This window comes from Callithrix jacchus, chromosome 5 (genome assembly GCF_049354715.1).
Source record: "Callithrix jacchus isolate 240 chromosome 5, calJac240_pri, whole genome shotgun sequence".
In the NCBI taxonomy this organism is placed as follows: domain Eukaryota; kingdom Metazoa; phylum Chordata; class Mammalia; order Primates; family Cebidae; genus Callithrix; species Callithrix jacchus.
The window spans coordinates 69,247,560-69,265,605 of record NC_133506.1 but is presented as its reverse complement, the minus strand read 5'-3'; the positions used below and the strand labels follow the sequence as shown (position 1 = coordinate 69,265,605).

The 18,046-nt window shown below is 47.8% G+C and overlaps 1 protein-coding gene across 27 annotated transcripts in view; it reads right to left on the bottom strand.

Moving 5' to 3' along the window:
• TOM1L2 (target of myb1 like 2 membrane trafficking protein) overlaps window positions 1–18,046 on the bottom strand; it is a 125,258-nt gene that overhangs the window by 42,781 nt on the left and 64,431 nt on the right. For 13 of the 27 annotated variants that reach the window (XR_013535457.1, XR_013535458.1, XM_078372553.1 and 10 more), the window contains exons 2-4: window positions 16,000–16,084; window positions 9,717–9,795; window positions 4,881–5,030 (exon numbers count right to left, since the gene is read on the bottom strand). Coding sequence is in view for 24 of the 27 variants with exons in the window: in XM_078372553.1 (XP_078228679.1) it covers window positions 4,881–5,030; window positions 9,717–9,795; window positions 16,000–16,084 (314 nt within the window). In the remaining 3 variants the exon portion in view is untranslated. The remainder of the gene's footprint in view (window positions 1–4,880; window positions 5,031–9,716; window positions 9,796–15,999; window positions 16,085–18,046) is intronic. The other 14 variants (XR_013535459.1, XM_078372554.1, XM_054255666.2 and 11 more) reach the window with 3 other exon arrangements.

Genomic DNA, 18,046 nt, shown 5'->3' with positions numbered 1-18,046 from the left:
AGACCGGCTCCATCCAGAAAGGCAGATCCTGTGGCGGGGGTAAGCTGACTGAGCCCTCGCACCTGTTGGGAAAAAGTCCCAGAACCACACGGCTGTGTCTGCCTTTTGGAGGGCTGAGGGGGATGGGGTGGCTACGGATGGCTAGAGGGCAGCCAGAAGACAGAAAGCCCCCATGCAGGAAGAGAAGGAGTGCAGTGGGGGAAGGAGGGGTAGGCATCAGCTGGATTCTCTTTGCAGTTGACCAGGGTGCTAGTGGCAGCAAATGTGCCACTGGGTAGGCCGACCATGCCTGCGATTGGCACTCTAAAAGGGAATCAGAGAGAAGGTGGGCTGGGGCAGGTGGATGAGCACGGACAAGCTCTATCACCTGTTTCCCTATAGGCACAGGGGACTTTGGAAAAGCTAGTGTGGAGCCCGACCTCCCCTTTCCCCTCAACCTGGCTGCAGCTCTGCTTCTACCATCCTCAGGGCAACCAAAAGGGCAGTGGGCTCTGGCCAGCAGCTGGTAATCAGAGCCACAGGTTCCACCTCTGCCAGGAGCCCCAACCATGCCTCATAGGCAGGAGGTATTAGGGATGCACATCTGCGTGGCTCCTTTACCTTGAAAGCTTTTCAAGTGCTAACACATTCGATCTACTTTTCCAGAATGGAAAGGTTAAGGCTGAACCCCACTCCACCCCCCAGCCACAAGCAGACAAAAGCCAGTTTAAGTCCTTCCTGGCTGGGCCCTTGTCCTCTGTCATCTACAAATCTTCATTTCCCCAGGTAAACTGCCAGCTCCCTAAGGGAAGCCTCAGGACTGACTCTGCCCCATTTCTCTGAAGAGGACCAAGAAGCATCCTGATAACCACGATAGTGACGAGGAGTCTGTTACTGCTCTGGCACCCCACACTTAGCTGAACCTTCTCTCAGCCTACCTGCACTGATATGAGAGCTGCTACCTTCTCACAGGTTGGCAAGGCGGCCAGTGACCTGTCTCCTCCAACCCCATTCTTGTCTCATGGTGGGAGCAGCAATTCCCAGGTGAATCGTCAGACTCTCTGGGGAAGCTTTAAGGTTTTTCTAAAGTATATTCACCATGCAAATAAAAGTACTTTCTTTCTCAAAGGGGTTAGAAAAAGGTTGACCCAATGCAATACTACTCCACGCTCTAATGAAGAAGACTGAAAACAGTGTGTGTGGGTGAGGACAAGAAGCAGCTAACCCTCTTGCGTGCTGGTGGGCAAGAACACTGAAGAGCCCAGTGGAACCTTCTCCCCACCACACAGCAACCACACATCTTAGTAAGATGTGGATACATGTGAAATGGCTAATATTTGACCATTTTTGACCAACAAAGATGGCACTTTCATATATTCAACTTAATATATTCCCAATAAAGTGGAATAAATGTGCTCTATAAAAGTCAAGTGCTAGATGCTCAGAGCAGCATTTTCATAGTAGCCCTAAACTGCAAACACCAAGTGCCCATCAACAGTGGGAGGGATATGGGCCAGGCGTGGTGGCTCATGTCTATAATCCCAGCACTTTGGGAGGCCAAGGTGGATCACAAGGTCAAAAGATCGAGACCATCCTGGTCAACAAGGTGAAACCCCGTCTCTACTAAAAATACAAAAATTAGCTGGGCATGGTGGTGCACGAGTGTAGTCCCAGCTACTCGGGAGGCTGAGGCAGGAGAATTGCTTGAACCCAGGAGGCAGAGGTTGCGGTGAGCCAAGATCGCGCCATTGTACTCCAGCCTGGGTAACAAGAGCAAAACTCCGTCTCAAAAAAAAAAAAAAAAAAAAAAAAAAAAACAGTGGGAGGGATAAACAAACCGCAGTGTATTCACACAACAGGACTCGGCACAGCAATGGCAACGAAAGACTAGAATCACAGGCAACAATGTGTGTGATACTCACAAACACAGCAGAGGCAACAGAGCACGATGGATGAAGTTCAGGAATAGAAAAGACTGGTCTATGCTGTGAGAGGTCAGACCAGTGGCCATCCGGAAGGTGGGAGGTTTGGGGTGTGGTCGTATTCTGTTTCCAGATGCAGGGGCTGCTTACATGTTCGGTTTGTGAAAATTTATCAAGTTACACATACTTTTATATGTGATTTCCTGTATATATATTATGATTCAATAAAAGGTTAAAAAAAAGAAGGGGCTAGGATCCTGTTTATTCTTTTGGTTCACGCTGTTACAGAAGCCAAGCCACCCATAGCTGAATGCTGCCTGCTGTCCTCTGCTGGGCAGCCGTTACCAAAGGTGAGAGCTCTTCCAGAACACTGCAGATCTGGAGAGAAAGAACACTCTCTAGCTGGGTAGCAATCCCCATCTAGGAGTAGTACCCTTACCTGAAGCCCATGTTTTTCCCAGCTGGACCAGGAAACTGTGCCCACCCAGGCGGAAGCTTGTGAGGCATCTTAAGGCCCTGTTCTGCTCAAGTCCCCATGGCCAGCACACACTGCTACTGCCAGGCCAGCAACGGGAGGCCTCAGAACATGGTGCTGGCCACTTCACAGCATGGGCTGATCTCATGGGCTCAGGGCTGAGAGAAGACAAGCAAGAACCCCAAGTTCCATTTTACAGATAGGGTGGTAGACGCCCACAGAAATTACTACACCTGTCTGAGGTTAGCAGCAGGATGGCTAAAAGCTAGGAGGAGCTGGAATGTGTGGAGGGGTGATCCTGATAGGAAATCTTGGAGGTGAGGGCAGGGTGGGCAGGGATGGGTAACCTCAGGGTAGAGGCGTGAGCCACAACCAGTGAAGAAGGCTCTGTTTGCCTTTAGCCACGGTCCCTACACAGTCAGCAGGAGCAGCACAGACCATGCCCCTTGCGACAGCTGTGCTTGCCATGGGGTGGGCTGGCCACTCTACTGGGCACAGGCAGGCCTTGGTGTCAGAAAGCTCTCCCACAGGACATGCTTTGTGAGAAGAGGCCACCATTTGCTTTCCTAACATGAATTCCTGGGGGTGTTGAGGTAGGGGAATACAGCCCCAGAAGGAAGGGCAGTGGTAGGGTGGGTGTAGGGGGGAAGGGAAAGTACATGCACGTGTGTGTGTGTGTGTGTGTGTGTGTGAGAGAGAGAGACACACACACACACGGATGTTGGGTAGGCAGAACGGGGGCCAGGGACAGCCCTAGGGGAAACATGGGAGGGCCACCCAGAGCTCCTCAGAATTAACTACATTCACTCATTCATTATAAAGAAATACTGATCACCCACTCTACACATTCCACTGCTCTAGACCCTGGGAACACCATGTTCCTGGAGTCTTAGGGAACGAAGAGTGAGGCAGACAAAAGAAATGTCAGCAAAGCCAGTCTTGAAGACCACAAAAAAGGATGATATGAGACAGGTAGTATGTGTGCTTAAAACCAGTCGGAGGCCTCCAGGCACATGTGAATGAGGAGGAGTTGCTGCTTTGAAAGCTGGGGAAGGACCTTTTGGGCAGAGGAAATTGAGCACAGGGAATGCAAAGAGGCTCCTCTCCAGCTGCACACCCGCCCCATCTGAGAGCCCGGCCTGCCCTGGCACACCATTTCCTGCATTCTCAGCTGCCTCCCTCTGCCTGGCTGCCTTCCTTTGCCCTTGCTGGACCCCCTTGCCCAGCCCTGGGTTGTTCTCTCCTCTTGGTTCCTGAGGCCCTTGTCTTGCCTCTGCCACGGCACTAATCACTCAGGCTGGAAGTGCCTGTTGACTTACGTACCTTCTGCCCTGCTACCAAGTGCTCTGTCTGAAACCCAGGTCTTCATACATCCCAGCTCAGACCCCTTCAGTGGCTTCCCACTGCGTACAGGATGCACGCCTGCAGCTCCTCAGCATGCATGGCCACCGGCCTCTGGGCATCCTTCTGGCCCCATCTCCTGCCTGCTCTCCCACCCCAAGCCCTCCCCCGAGCATTCTTTATTACACCCCCTCCCCCACATAATGGTCTTTATAACATGTCCACAAATTCCTTGCTCCTCCTCTCTTCAAGAGGTGAAGTTTATTTCCCTTACTCTTCAGGCTAGGGCTGGTGACTCCCTTCTAACATATAGAATATAACAGAAAAGATGGTATGTGACTTCTAAGACTAGGTCATCGAGACCAATCTTGATGTCCACATGGTGGTAAACTCAGGTCTCTTGCCAATAGTCAGCAAGGAACTGAGGCTTCCCCCCACCAGTCATGTGGGTGCACCATGTTGGAAGTGGAGCCTCCAGCTGTAGTCGAGCCTTCAGACAATGCAACCTCACAAGAGACTCCAAGCCAGAAGTGCCCAGCTAGCTGCTCCTGGATACCTGGCCCACAGAAACTATGAGATAATGAACATTTGCTATTTTAAGCTGCTGTGTTTTGAGGTAATTCATAACAGAGCGAGTGATAACAAATACAACCCAAATATGCCAATTGTCCTCTGATACGTGTGGGCCTTTGCACATGCTATTCTCCCTGCCTGTGACATCTCTCACACTGACTTTTCCACTAAGCTCCCCATTATTCTTCAGGGTCCAACAGAAATGTCCTCTCTTCAGTGAAACATCCCTTAACGCCATTCTTAGCCCCCCACCTTGCTCTGCCTGCCCCAGAGTTGGCACACAGCTCTAACATGGTTCTTCCTACTCCATGTTTCCTCAGAGGCCTGTTGAGACCACCTTACCTGCCTTTGCAGGCAGCAGAAGGCCGGCATCCAGAAAGCTTCAAGAAGGCTCTGTCAATTGGCTGGAGAGTCACCAATTAGAATTTCATTCCAGTGGGATGAGTATTTTTTTTAAGTATTTTGCATCAAATATTTAAAAGTAGAAGCCTCCATTTTTTTCCTCCAAATGGTGGAAGAGCATGAGGACTCATCAATAAGAAACTTCATCTTACTCTATCCCAATAAATTGGGCAAGGGATCCAACCTACCTGGATCAGAGTAAGCACTTTGTCCTGTACAATGGTGGGAGGGTTGTTCTTGGGAGAGATAATTTTGACCAGAACACTGTCGATGAAATCTCGGTTGGCCACAAGGATGTGGAAGCGGTGGCCACAGTTCTTCACACATGTCTCCAGCACCTGGTGGGGGGAGGGAAGGAGAGGGGTCACCCCAGTGGGAGCTGGAGAAGACACTGGGAACTGAGGAGGGCAGCTGAGTTTCCACCAGCCGCTCTGTCTTGCTCCTAGATCAGCTTTCTGACATGCCGCTTCCAGAGCCAAACCTGCATGGCACACGCATTCCCACACTCCATTCTCCAAGGATGACAGCAGCCCCTTACTGACTGAAGTCTCCTGTCCCTGCACAATAATCAGGCAATTAGTTGGTAATTGAGGCACCAGTTTTGCATGAGAAGGATGCTAGTGTTTTAATAGGATCAAAATGACTGAGCCGTCCCTGAAAATTAGCATTTTAACTCCTCTCTCTGGGCCTCTGGGTATGAGGCATTAGCCAATGGGACACGGGCTCTGTCACAAGAGGAGGCTGCTATGACAGCTTGAATTGCTTAGTGAGTTACTGGCCCTTATATGTGAGAAAGCAAATGCATACACACATCCCCCACTCAACCTTGCTTCTGCAACCAAAATTGGGAATGACAAAAGATTTTCCACTCTTGACAAACATTTTGTGGACCTCAGCTGCCAGGTGACTTTAAGGTCCATGTTTGATTCAGACTCTGGCTGCTCCTCCCTTGTCTGGGAAAACGAGTGCCACAAGCCTTAGCTGCTCAGAAAAGCCCAGCATACTGGTTCTAGCCAGAGGGTCAGTGAGGGTTCACATCTCAGCTCCACCACTTTCTCCCTGAATGGCCCAGGACATCTTTCTGAGCCTCAGCATCCACATCTGTGAAGCGGAGATAATGAGCTCTCCTTTGCAAGATTGTTGGAAAGATTAGCAAGAATACATTTAAAGCATAGGCTGGGCGTGGTGGCTCACGCCTGTAATCCCAGCACTTTGGGAGGCTGAGGCAGGCAGGTCACCTGAGGTCAGGAGTACAAGACCAGACTGACCAACCTGGCAAAACCCCGCCTCTACTAAAAATACAAAAACTAGCCAGGATTGATGGCATGCACCTATAGTCCGAGCTATTCTGGAGGCTGAGGCAGGAGAATTGCTTGAACCTGGGAGGCAGGGGTTGCAGAGAGCTGAGATTGTGCCATGGCACTCTAGCCCAGGTAACAGAACAAAACTCTGTCTTAAAAACATACATATGTACATACACACATACACACACACACACACATACATACATAATACACCTAGCAAAAAATCCTGCATAGGGGAGGTGCCCAATAACTGATGATCATGATTACATGATTACTATTCAGAAGGCTGCTGTACACACGAGGAAGGGGGTGGCCTCTTATTCTCCCATAGGACAGGTGTGTAGCCTCTTGGAGGTATCAACTGGGAGGAGCTCTCTGAACTTCCCAGCACGCACTCTGTAAACCAATCCATAGGACTGGGGCCCTTCCCATGCCACCAGCCCCCAGGCCACAGTCTACTAAGTGGAGAATGCTTCCTCAAAACCACATCACCAGCAACAGGGAACATTTCTGACTACCTTGGGTCATTCTCATTTGCCCAAACTAATCCAACCGCTGGTTGACTTCTGCAGCCATCCACAGAGCTGGGTTCATGCAACTGGGCTTTACCTGGACAAATCACAGCTGTAAAGAGAAGTCCATAACTGGAATATTGACTGAATGCCAGGCACTATGAGAGATCCTTCCATATCATATGTAATTTTATCCAATTCTCACAGCTAATTACTTCTCCTTAAATGGACCTTAATATCCCATGTTTTAGAGTTAAGAGGTTTAGAAGGTGAAGACATTGATCTGGGCACAAACTGTCAATCAGTGCCAGAAGTAGCACAGGAGCTGTGATCAGCCCTCTCTGGAGCCCCAGTCTACTCGCCCACCTCGAAGCCACAGGGCCAGCCCTCCCTCCCAGCTCTCCAGGCAGCCACATCAGCTGAGAGGACCTCAGATGACAGGCAACATGTGTTAGATTTCTTGTTCCCTCATTTGGTCCTGGAAATAACCCTGTAAGGTGGAAATCATCCCATTTTAGAGACGAGGAAGCTGAGGATCAGGGGTGCCATGTAACTTCACCTAGGAGGCCAAAGCTGGGCCTCCCCATGCCGGGCAGGTCTGCAGCTGGCCAGAATTGTAGGAGGCAACAGGTTCCTCTAGGCTTGCCAAGGAAGACTCTGGAGCTCAGCACCCCAGGGCCTCTGAGCAACCATAGATTTTACTGAGCCAAGGAGGCATTTTCCTTTCTGAGTCTGCTTGTGCCTGATTCTGGTAACTGGCATTCACTCTCTCACAGTGATCCATGGGGGCACTGAGATGAACCAGAGGGATTCTTTCTGCCCTCAAAGGCCTTATAGGAACCTTTCTCTCTAGGATTCTCTAAAATCTTTCTCCCAACTCAGGCAGTGGGCTGTTGGGGTCAGGACAGATGGCAAGAAGTATACTTTATTTCATGAGAAGCAGGTGGGAAAGGCAAGGCTGCTAGTGTGAGTGGGAAAGAGAATTGGAAAAAGCAGCATAGGTCTGAGGGGCAGGGCAGCCTGGGGCTCTACTCCACTCTGAGAGCAGCAGTGGGCAGTAACCGCTTCCTACCTTTAGGAAACACATGCTTAGCTTCTCCGGCACAGCAGTTCTCGAGGTCAGTATGTCCCAGCCTGGCCTTGGAAGTGTCCTGGACAGAGATGCATATGCCACAGAGCAGTCCCAAAGCCTATCTTAGCAGGAGGTACAGGATGTTCTCCTTGGGCTGCCAAGAGCTATTTAGGCCACCCTGCCAAACAGGACCCTAACAGATTTGTCCCTATGGGTTGGTTGAAAGGCATGAAACACACTGTGGCAATTTTCCAGAATGAAGCCAAAACCCACAGAGAAACCAAAAGGATCCTCTAAGCAATCAGAAATGATGTTTTAAGTCCACAAATGAAGACACAAGCAGAGAGGCCCTCGGGGCTTTTTACTAACTTATTTTGGGTAAACATTAACAAGCTTGGTGGGTACAGATAAGAAGTCAGGAAAGGGCTGCAAGAGACAGGAGGACTGAAAGTGACTAATAGAGTAAGTGAAGCCCTAACAGGAGACATGAGACCACACGAAGTGCACTAGGATGGGGCCTCGGGGTAGGGACGGCAGCTCTGCGTATTTCACAGGCCTCCCAAAGGCTGGGTTTGTAGTGAAGACCCGATCTGCAGGGAAGGTCAAACAGTGTCCATCGTGCCCTGCTAGAGGAAGGCAAATAAGCCCAGAGTTCACTTTGGAAAGATTTCCATCCAACACGATTACCATGAAGTTGGGTGTGTAAATAGAGAAATTTTAGATAGCAGTAGCATGCCCTGACATATATATCAGGGCTCATTCCCTGGTGATATGAGTTATAAAGCCATTCATTTTGGGCATCACTCCTGGTTTAGTCAATGCTGTGGCTCAAATTCTGAGAAAAAATTAAAATAAAAGCTTCAACTCTCTATTTCTTAACCAGTCTTTATTATTCAAATCCCAATTCCCTGGCAGAACTCTCTTAATAAGTTTTGGGGTTTCGCTTGGGCAAAAAATCCAAACAGTCTCTGTGCTTTAAAAGGAAACATGGCTGTTTTGGATAAATAACCTACTATTTCAAAGCCCCAGAGAAGTTGACCTGGTGACCTGTTACAGTTTCTATTTTAAGAACTTACTGTGGCCCAGATTTTGTCACATCTGAAAAACTGTTAGCTCTCAAGACAGAAATAACACCTGAAGTCATCTTTTAAAATTCTCTGACAGCTTTGGTAAGGGCAAAAATCTGGTCTGTTCCTTCCTGAAAAAAGTCACTTGGCTGACTTTTTCAAGAGTCTTTGTAGCTATTTTCAGTTTTTACCCCATGCAAAAGACCACTTTATGATGGCAATCCACAGCTTGGTACCTCACTAGCTGTGAAGGCTAGGTAAACCTCCAGACTTCTCTGAGCCTCAGTTTCCTCATCTGTATGAGGGGCATAGTGAAATATCTTTTGAAGGGTGGTTGTAAACATCTGCATTAATGTCCAAAAAGCTCAGCACTGTCCCAGGCCGGTACTCAACAGGTGGAAGTTACTTTTTTTTTTTTTTTGAGACGGAGTCTCCCTCTATTGCCAGGCTGGAGTACAATGGTATGATTTCGGCTCACTGCAGCCTCTGCCTCCCAGGTTCAGGCGATTCTCCTGCCTCAGCCTCCCAAGTAGCTGGGACTACAGCCTCCCAAGTAGCTGGGACTACGGCTAATTTTTTATATTTTTAGTAGAGACAGGGTTTCACCATATTGGCCAGGCTGGTTTCTAACTCCTGACCTCATGATCCACCCATCTCAGCCTCCTAAAGTGCTGGGATTACAAATGTGAGCCACTGCACCCGGTCAGCATTTTTATAAAGAGGAAACTGACATCTAGAGAAGGAGTTGGTCTCAGTCTCAGAGCAGGTTGCTGGCTGAAAAGGGACTTACTCCAGACCTTTAGCTCCTCTGCTCTGGGCTTTTGTACCTGACAGCACTACACACACCCTATCTTTTGCGGATATACATTCACCAAATTGAAGCTCATTCCCTGTTTCAGAGGACAGGAAAACCCAAATACCAGAAGGCTTTGCTGGATTCCAATGGCCCAGGCACCAAGCCATTCAGAGGTTGTGCTGAGTGGGCAGAAGGAAGGCCCTATGAGGGGGGCAAGGCCAGAAGCAAGGAGTTCCCCAGACACCTTCCCTCCCTAAGGAGAGTAGCACTCACGGTTAATGCCAGCATCACCTCTCTGTAGTTCCGGTTCCCGTTAAGCCGCTTCTTCAGGGCTCGAATGGCATCCTTTGGCCTGGAGAAAAGGACAGACATTTTAAGATACTTACAATCCTACTTGGGGATACGATCCTACAGATATGTGAACTAGCATATATGCAAAACTATTCGCTGGCTGCAGCATCTTCATAAATGGAAAAGACTAGAAAGAAACTGAATGCCCATCAACACAAAACAGGTTAAATTATATCAACACAATGGAATACTATGCAGCTGCAAAAAAGAATAAAGAAACTCTTGCACCAATATGGACCAAACTCAAAGACAAATGTGAGCCACTGCACCCGGTCAGCATTTTTATAAAGAGAGTGCACAGAGTTCTTTGCATAACAGTGTACAAAGTTTGCTATTAGTTGAGTTATAGAAGGAAAGCATACATAGCACACAAGCCAGCGTAGGGAAGAGAATCTCTAGAAGGAGCTATAACAACCTGGTAACTGTGGCTGTCCCTAAGGATGGGAACCAAAGGTGGAAGGGAGGTTTTTCACTGAACTGCCTTTCAGCAGACCTTTTGAATTCTGTATCACATGCAAGTATTATTTATTCAAAACCATAACTAACCCACTGGTGTGTGGGTACACTGAAGAGAGTTTTTCCAGAGAAACCATAAGAGAGACATAGAAGAGAGAGTGCCAGGTACTTGTGAGGCTTGGATGTCCAGCTCTTCCTGAATTCCATGGAACTCTTTTTCCCAGAGAAAGCTTAAGTGAGTCTCCTTAAAACAAGTTTTGTGTTTTTAGGTGACAGATCTGAGGTAGATCCCTAGAGAAAATCTCGTAGACTTATAGGCAGTACTCAATTCACAAATGGGCCACGTCCAAAAGTTGGAGTGAAGTTGCATGGAAGTTGGAGTGAGTTCTTCCTTAATTACTGTTGTACCTTAGAGTTAGAATCCTCAGCCAGCCCTCTAAGTATACATATTACAAGTAGGTCTTATGTCTAACATATTATTTAATTTATTCTAACTCAGGATTCAACAAAGCTGTGGGCCTAGAAGCTGCCCCTAGCACAAAGTCCCTGTGCTGACCCATCACCCTATGCTCTGGGGAGCCCTTAGTCTGGCTGCGGATCAGCCCTTTGCTATCACACATGGATTCCAGCCTTCCACTAATCTATGTGCCAATACACTGGTCTTTCCCAGCTTGAATGCTTGTAAGTCAGGGATCTCCTATTCCTACAGTTTTAAAACATTTATACTCTATTTACCAAATGAAAAGGCCCCTTCAAATGTATATGAGGAAGTTGAGGGAAAGAGTAGATACTCTGCTAATTAGTTTAATTTAAGAGAAAGTGGGCCAAGCATGGTGGCTCATGCCTGTAATCCCAGCACTTTGGGAGACCAAGGCAGGTGGATCGCTTGAGGTCATGAGTTCAAGACCAGCCTGGGTCACATGGTGAAACCCTGTCTCTACTAAAAATACAAAAAAAATTAACTGGGCACGGTGGTATGTGTTTGTAATCCCTGCTACTCTGGAGGCAGAGGTAAAAGAATCGCTTGAACCTGAGAAGTGGAAGTTGCAGTGAGCTGAGATCATGCCACTGCACTCCAGCCGGGTTGACAGAGTGAGATTCCATCTCAAAAAAAAAAAAAAAAGGTGAAAGAAGCAAGGCTTTGAAAGAACATTTTAAAACACCCTGAATCACCTGTTTCCCATTCCCAGCTTGACATACGGCTGCCTTGCAGGAATTCTTGGCCCCTGGGTCAAAGGGCAGATGAGACACAAGGCTCCATGGGGACTGGGCCCAAGGCCAAGTATGTCTGCAGTACAGCTGCCATTTCCAAAAGGGGATGCTGATTTCTGCAAATATGGGACTTAACCAGCTCTCTGCGTTGAGGGCTGTTTGTGGCCTGAGAGCTGATGAAATTCAGTGGCTACTGGCCAAGAGCATGGACTGATTTCCTCTCTCCAAGGCTCTGCCAAACCACTGCTGTCCCTGACCCAGAACCGCCACACCCTCAGTCCTGTCTCTCTTCTGTCCTCTTGAACTTCCATGGAACAGGAAAATAGGAAGAGCACCTGAGGGCTGTGATCACTTCTGGCTGGCAGAGCACCAGCACATTCAGGGCTCTCCTGGTGTGGGGGCCGCAGGGTGGGAAATCAGTAGGCTCCTGGGTGAGGTTTAAAATGGAAATTCATCCACAGGCTCTGGGAAGTACTGGCTGAAAGTGATGGGTGAGCACAAAAGCAAGTATTTATCTCTCTCCCTGGGGGAGAAGCTTCAGAGAGGAGGATCAAAGTCATGTCAAAGGAATCACAAAGTTTCAAGAAGCTGCAGCAGATTAGATAGGTGGAGTTGGAAACCAGGAGAAGAGAGAGAAGCGTGTGTCAAGAGCCAGATGGAGTAGAAAGAAAGGATCAGGAAGAATCAGACGCCTGAGTTAAGATGGCACCAAGCCCTAGCAGCTTTCAGGGAAAAGGTCAGTCTCCTCAGGCAGTGCTCACAGCCTCACGATCTGGCCTCTGGGCCATGATCAGGCTCCTCAAAGTCTCCCTGGACCCTAGACTTGCAAACACTCTTTCCTGATCCCCAGACAAGCTTCCTGTCATGCCTCCAGCCACAGCCTTTATATCTCTTGTCCTTCACCTTCAGAACTACTCTCTGGAAAAGCTTTCACCTCATCACTCCTAAGGAGGACACGGCTGCCCCTCTTTCATCACCCTGAACACCCCCTCTCCAGTTATTACCTTGCTCTATTGCATGTCATCAGTTCCTCCTCTGTGCCCTCTCCACCTTAGAAGGTAGAACGCAGACAAAGAGTCTGTGGCTGAGGAGGGTCCAGAGATGGCCATGAAAATGACCCAGGTCAGTGGGTCCTCATGAGAGCTGCACATCAGAGTCACCTGGAGTGCAATTGCCAAATCCACAAGCTGTGCCTTGATTGGGCAGGTCTGGGGTGAGACCTGGAAAACAGTCTAAAACAGTCCCAGTCCGAGCACTGTGGCTCAAGCCTACAATCCCAGCACCTTGGGAGGCCGAAGTGGGAGGATTACCTGAGGTCAAGAGTTTAAGACCAGCCTGGCCAACATGATGAAACCCCGTCTCTACTAAAAATACACAATTAGCCAGGCGTGGTGGTGCACACCTGTAATCCCAGCTACTTCCGAGGGTGAGGCAGGAGAATTGCTTGAGCCTGGAAAGTGGAGGTTGCAGTAAGCTGAGATGGCACCTTTGCACTCCAGCCTGGGTGACAAGAGCAAAACTCTGTCTCAAAAAAATAAAATAAATGAATAAAAAATAAACAAAAACAGTCCCAGGTAGGTTATTCAGTCAGCCACTCCTGGTTAATATCTGAGGGACTGTCACACAAGGCCTTAGGCACTAGCATTCCTCAGGCTGATGGTGACCTCAGCCCTGGACATTAGGGAAAGGCCAAGGAGAGGCCTCTGGGCAGCTTACCAATCTGCACCCACTAGGACCACAGCCTCCCATTGGTAAAGCACTGCACAAACACAAGACGTACAGGCAGCACTTCAGTGACTACAGCCAGGTGAGCCTGTGCCTGCATCCTGCATGCGCCTTTCCAAGCTGTGCTACACCTTTGGCAAGTGACCAAACTACTCGGCCTAAGTTTCCTTAACACTGAAACTGGCTGTTGCTACCATATAGAACTGTTGGGGGGGGGGGGTGCTGCTTGTGATGACGTATGGCATGGCTGGACACAGGGCCTGGCATGTGGCAAGTGCTCAGAGATGGCAGACAGGGTAAGGGCAGTGAATCCATAGAGATCATCACCAAGACTGGGCAGATAACTGACACCCAAGTGAATGATGACAGAAGTCATGAGCAATGAAAATATTTAAAGGGAAATAGTAAATCCATATATATAGTATGGATATGAAGGTACAGTTACATAACCAGATACTTCATATATATTTACTCCTTTAATCCTTATAACAACCCTATGAGATAGTACTATTGGCAATCCCATTTATAAATGAGGAAACGAGACACAGACACAGAGAGATGAAGTAGCTCACACAGGGTTGCACAGTAAGTGAGTGGTGACCTAGGACTGCTCCAGCCTGGGGTGTCCATTTCCTCCCCTTCATCCACCTGCCTCATCTGGCTGATACCCTGGCACCCTGTAAGACTCCAGTCTGGTGTCACCTTCTCCAAGAAGGTTTTGCTGCCAAAAGTCCCAAGGCTGGCCACTACCACTGCACTAGTCTCTATAGCTTCTCTCTCTCTTTCTCCCTCCCCACACCCAGCACTCATCATGCTGTATTATGCTTATGTTTATATGCCTGCATTCTTCATCAGACTAGGAGTGCCTTAGAGACTTCATTCCTTTATTCATTTATTTAACACATATTTATCAAGAGCTAATCACATGCATTGTGCTAGGTACTAGAAACGAAACGGTGAGCAAAACAGATGGAAATCCTCCTGGAGCTCACAGCCTCATAGGGGTTGCAGGGCCTGACAGACACTAATAACTGTCCCACAGATTTGTAAGTTTAAGCTGTGATGAGCATCAGTACAACACAGGTTATGAAATCATGTAACAGAGGACTTGTTCAATTCAGGAGGGAAGGGAGTTAGAAAAATGAGATTCAAACAGATCCAGTGAATGGTGGGATCTACTTAGAGAGGTGATGGGAACAGAAGGGACAGTAGGTCAGACACCCTTCAGGGAGGGCACAAAGGTGTAGGTGGGGCAACCTACTGTCAGTCCAACTAATAGGAGTTTCTCCCACTTAGGAAGAAACTTTTTTTTTTTGATATGGGGTCTCACTACATTTTCTAGGCTGGTCTCAAACCCCTGGCCTCAAGCAATCCTCCCACCTCAGTCTACTGAATAGCCGAGACTACAGGCATGAGCCAGTGCATCCAGGTAGGAAGATATTTTGAGACACCTCACAGCAGAGGCAAGGAGAGAACATTATCAGGAATCACTGAGGTGCTCTCGCTCAAAAAGGGAGCAACAGGAGCTTGGACCACTTGAAGAGCAGGATGTGTGTGACCAGCCTTCTGGGAGTTGAGGGTTTGAAAAAGAAGGCATTAGCCCCTTCAGAATGAGGAAGCTCCCGGGGTTCCTGGGCTTCCTGCCCTCGAACCATGGAGATGTTTGAGCAATTCACTGGAAAATAAGAGTTGCCAATATTTTTGTGTATTGCTCAAATTTGTGGAGAATTTCAAGCTGGGCCCAGAAATGTGGAAAATTCAAGGAGCTGAAAGATTAGCGGGATTGAAGAGCTCAAAGAGAAACTGTCGAGGGGTCACTGTCATGACCAGCCTCCTCTCTTCCCATCCTCCTCTCTTCCCATCTCCCTTCCACAGTCTTGTCCTCACCTGAACAGGTTATAATGTTTAATTATCTTGTTTATGGCCTGCCTCCTGACTCTAGACTGGCAGCTCCCCAAGGAGAAGGAGTCTGTCTTGTTCACTGCAGTGTCCTCAGTACTTATAATAGGGCCTGGCATAAAGTAGTTACTCAAGAAATATTTGTTGCAAAAAAGCAGGACCAAGCTCAAGGGGCTGGTCCCCAGTTTGCACGTGGCAAGGCTAGAGTGACAGTGCTGAGATGCTAGTCCAGGGATGCCTGAGTCCCAGCTGCCCTCCTTGCCACTCTGAAAACTGTTTAAGAGGGCATGCTTACAGTAAAATAAGTGTTCGTGGTATGGGCGTAGGGCTAGATACAGACCAGTTTGGAAGAAGTACAGAGTGCATCTATAAAGCAGAAGAAGATACAGGAAATAATAATAAGAATGCATCCAGCAGTGCAGAAATGCAGGAGGGGCAACGTGGGCTAAGTACATTCACGTCACTTTCCCACTCCTGGCTGTGTCTGCTCCATGCCCTGGACCTCCCTCCATGGACACTGTGGTGCTTTCTGACTCCTGGCAAACCAGGGCAGAGACAGGCTGTGAAGGAGTGGCAGAGGCCAGGGAGAGGGGGAGGGAAGAAGTGACATTTGGGCGCAGAGACTATTGGCCACTGGGAAGCAAGTAATCAAGCAGCTTCATTTCCACTTGTGATTAAAAGCAGGTGATTAACAGAGGTCTTCCCTGCTCTACCTCCAGCACTGCCACTGGGTAAGTGGGGGAGGGATGAAGACAAAAAGGACAGATAATTCAGAGTGTCAGCTTATTAATGCCAAAACAAACAGACTAAAAACAAAACAAAAAATGAAAACTGCCACTTTTAGGCCCTGACAAGCTTTGAGTGACCCCTAGAAGCTGAGAGAGGCTTCCCAGGAGAGCGGGGGCACACATACCCTTCCTCTGTCTCATTGATGATGTCACAGATCTCCATATTCAATGTCCAATCCTCACTTTGCAGGGAGCCATCTGTTGCCTTTTCTGTGAAATCAGAGAGAAAATGGGTTTACATTTCTCCTGGAATAAGTGAGCCTTGGCAAGAAATGGGAAGAGACCAGAACCACCACATTCTCCTCCCGAACAGATGGCTGAGCCAACACAGCCATTCTAGGGGTGCTGCTATCAAAAGAGAACATCTGAGGAGGTCCTGGCCTGAGGGCTGGTGTTATAACTAGGTTCTTCATTCACTAAACTCTAGACTGAAAAGCTCATGACAGGCCTAAGCCATCAAAAATCACCCCAAACATGAGGATGTTAGGTTTGTGAGCCTGTAGAGTCTGGAGCCAAACTACCTAGGTTCAAATACAGGCTCTGCTACTTACTAGTTGTATGATCTTGGGCAAATTATTTAACTTCTAGGTGCCAAAGCTAGTGAAAACAACAGTACTTACCTGATACATTTGTTATAAAAATTAAATGGGCTGATACACATGAAACACTTAGAACAGACCCTGGCACACAGTCAGTACTATACAGGTATTTGCTACTGGGATTATTAAAAATCAATTGCAGTATCACCTCACACCCATTAGGACAGCTACTATCAAAAAAATAGAAAATAACAAGTGTTGGCAAGGACACAGACAAATTGGAACCCTTTTACACTTTTGGTGGGACTGTAAGTACAGCTGCTGGGGAAAACAGTATGGTAGTTAAAACATAGAATTACCCTATGATCTAGCAATTCCACTTCTGAGTATATACCCAAAAGAATTAAAAGCAGGGCCCTGAGGAGATATTTACAGCCTCATGTTCATAGCAGCATTAGTCACAACAGCCAAAAGGTATAAACAGCCTGTGTTCATCAACTAATGAATGGATAAGCAAATTGGATACACATATAATGGAATATTATTCAGTCTTAAAAAGGAAGGAAATCCTATTGCATGCACAATATGGCTGAACCTTGAGGGCCTTGCACTCAGTGAAATAAGCCATTCTCAAAGACAAATACTAGATAATTCTTCTCATATGAGGTACATAGAGTAGTCAAATTTAGAGAGAGAAAGTAGAATGGTGGTTGCCAGAGGCTGTTGAAGGGGTGCAGGGGGAATGGGGAGTTATTATTTAATGAACACAGAATTTCAGTTTGGGGAAAATGAAAGAGTTATGGAGATGGATAGTGTTGATGGTTGCATGCAGTGTGAACGTACTTAATGCCGCTGAACTGTACACTTTAAAATGGTTAATATGGGCCAAGCGAGATGGCTCACACCTGTAATCTTAGAACTTTGAGAGGCTGAGGCAGGAGAGTTGCTGGAAGCCAGGATTCAAGAACAACCTGGGCAACAGAGCAAGACACTGTCTCTGCGAAATATTTAAAAATTAGCTGAGCATAGTGGCCTGCACATACGGTCCCAACTACTAATGAGGCAGAGGCGGGAAGACTGCTTAAGTCCAAGAGTTTGAGGCTGCAGTGAGATATGATTGCGCCACTGCATTCCCGCCTAGGTGACAGAGTAAGATCCTGTTTCATTTTTTTGGACAGGTTTGGTGGCTCACACCTGTAATCCCAGCAGTTTGGGAGGCTGAGACAGGCAGATCACAAGGACAGGAGATCGAGACCATCCTGGCTAACACTATGAAATCCTATGTCTATTAAAAACACAAAAAACTAGCTGGGCATGTGCCTGTAGTCCCAGCTACTTGGGAGGCTGAGGCAGGAGAATCCCTCGGACCCAGGAGGCGGAGATTGCGGTGAGCCAAGATCGCACCACTGCACTCCAATCTGAGTGACACAGAGAGACTCCGTCTCAAAAAAAAAATTGTTTTTAATGGTTAAAATAGTAAATTGAATGTTATGTGTATTTTAAAAACCACCATCAAAAAAGGCAGAAAAATTATACATAGGTCAATGGACTGTTGAGTTGGGGAGTAGCAGAGTGGGGATCAGAGATCATTTGGGTCTGTAACGTCCTTTGACAGGACACTTAGGGCCTGCAG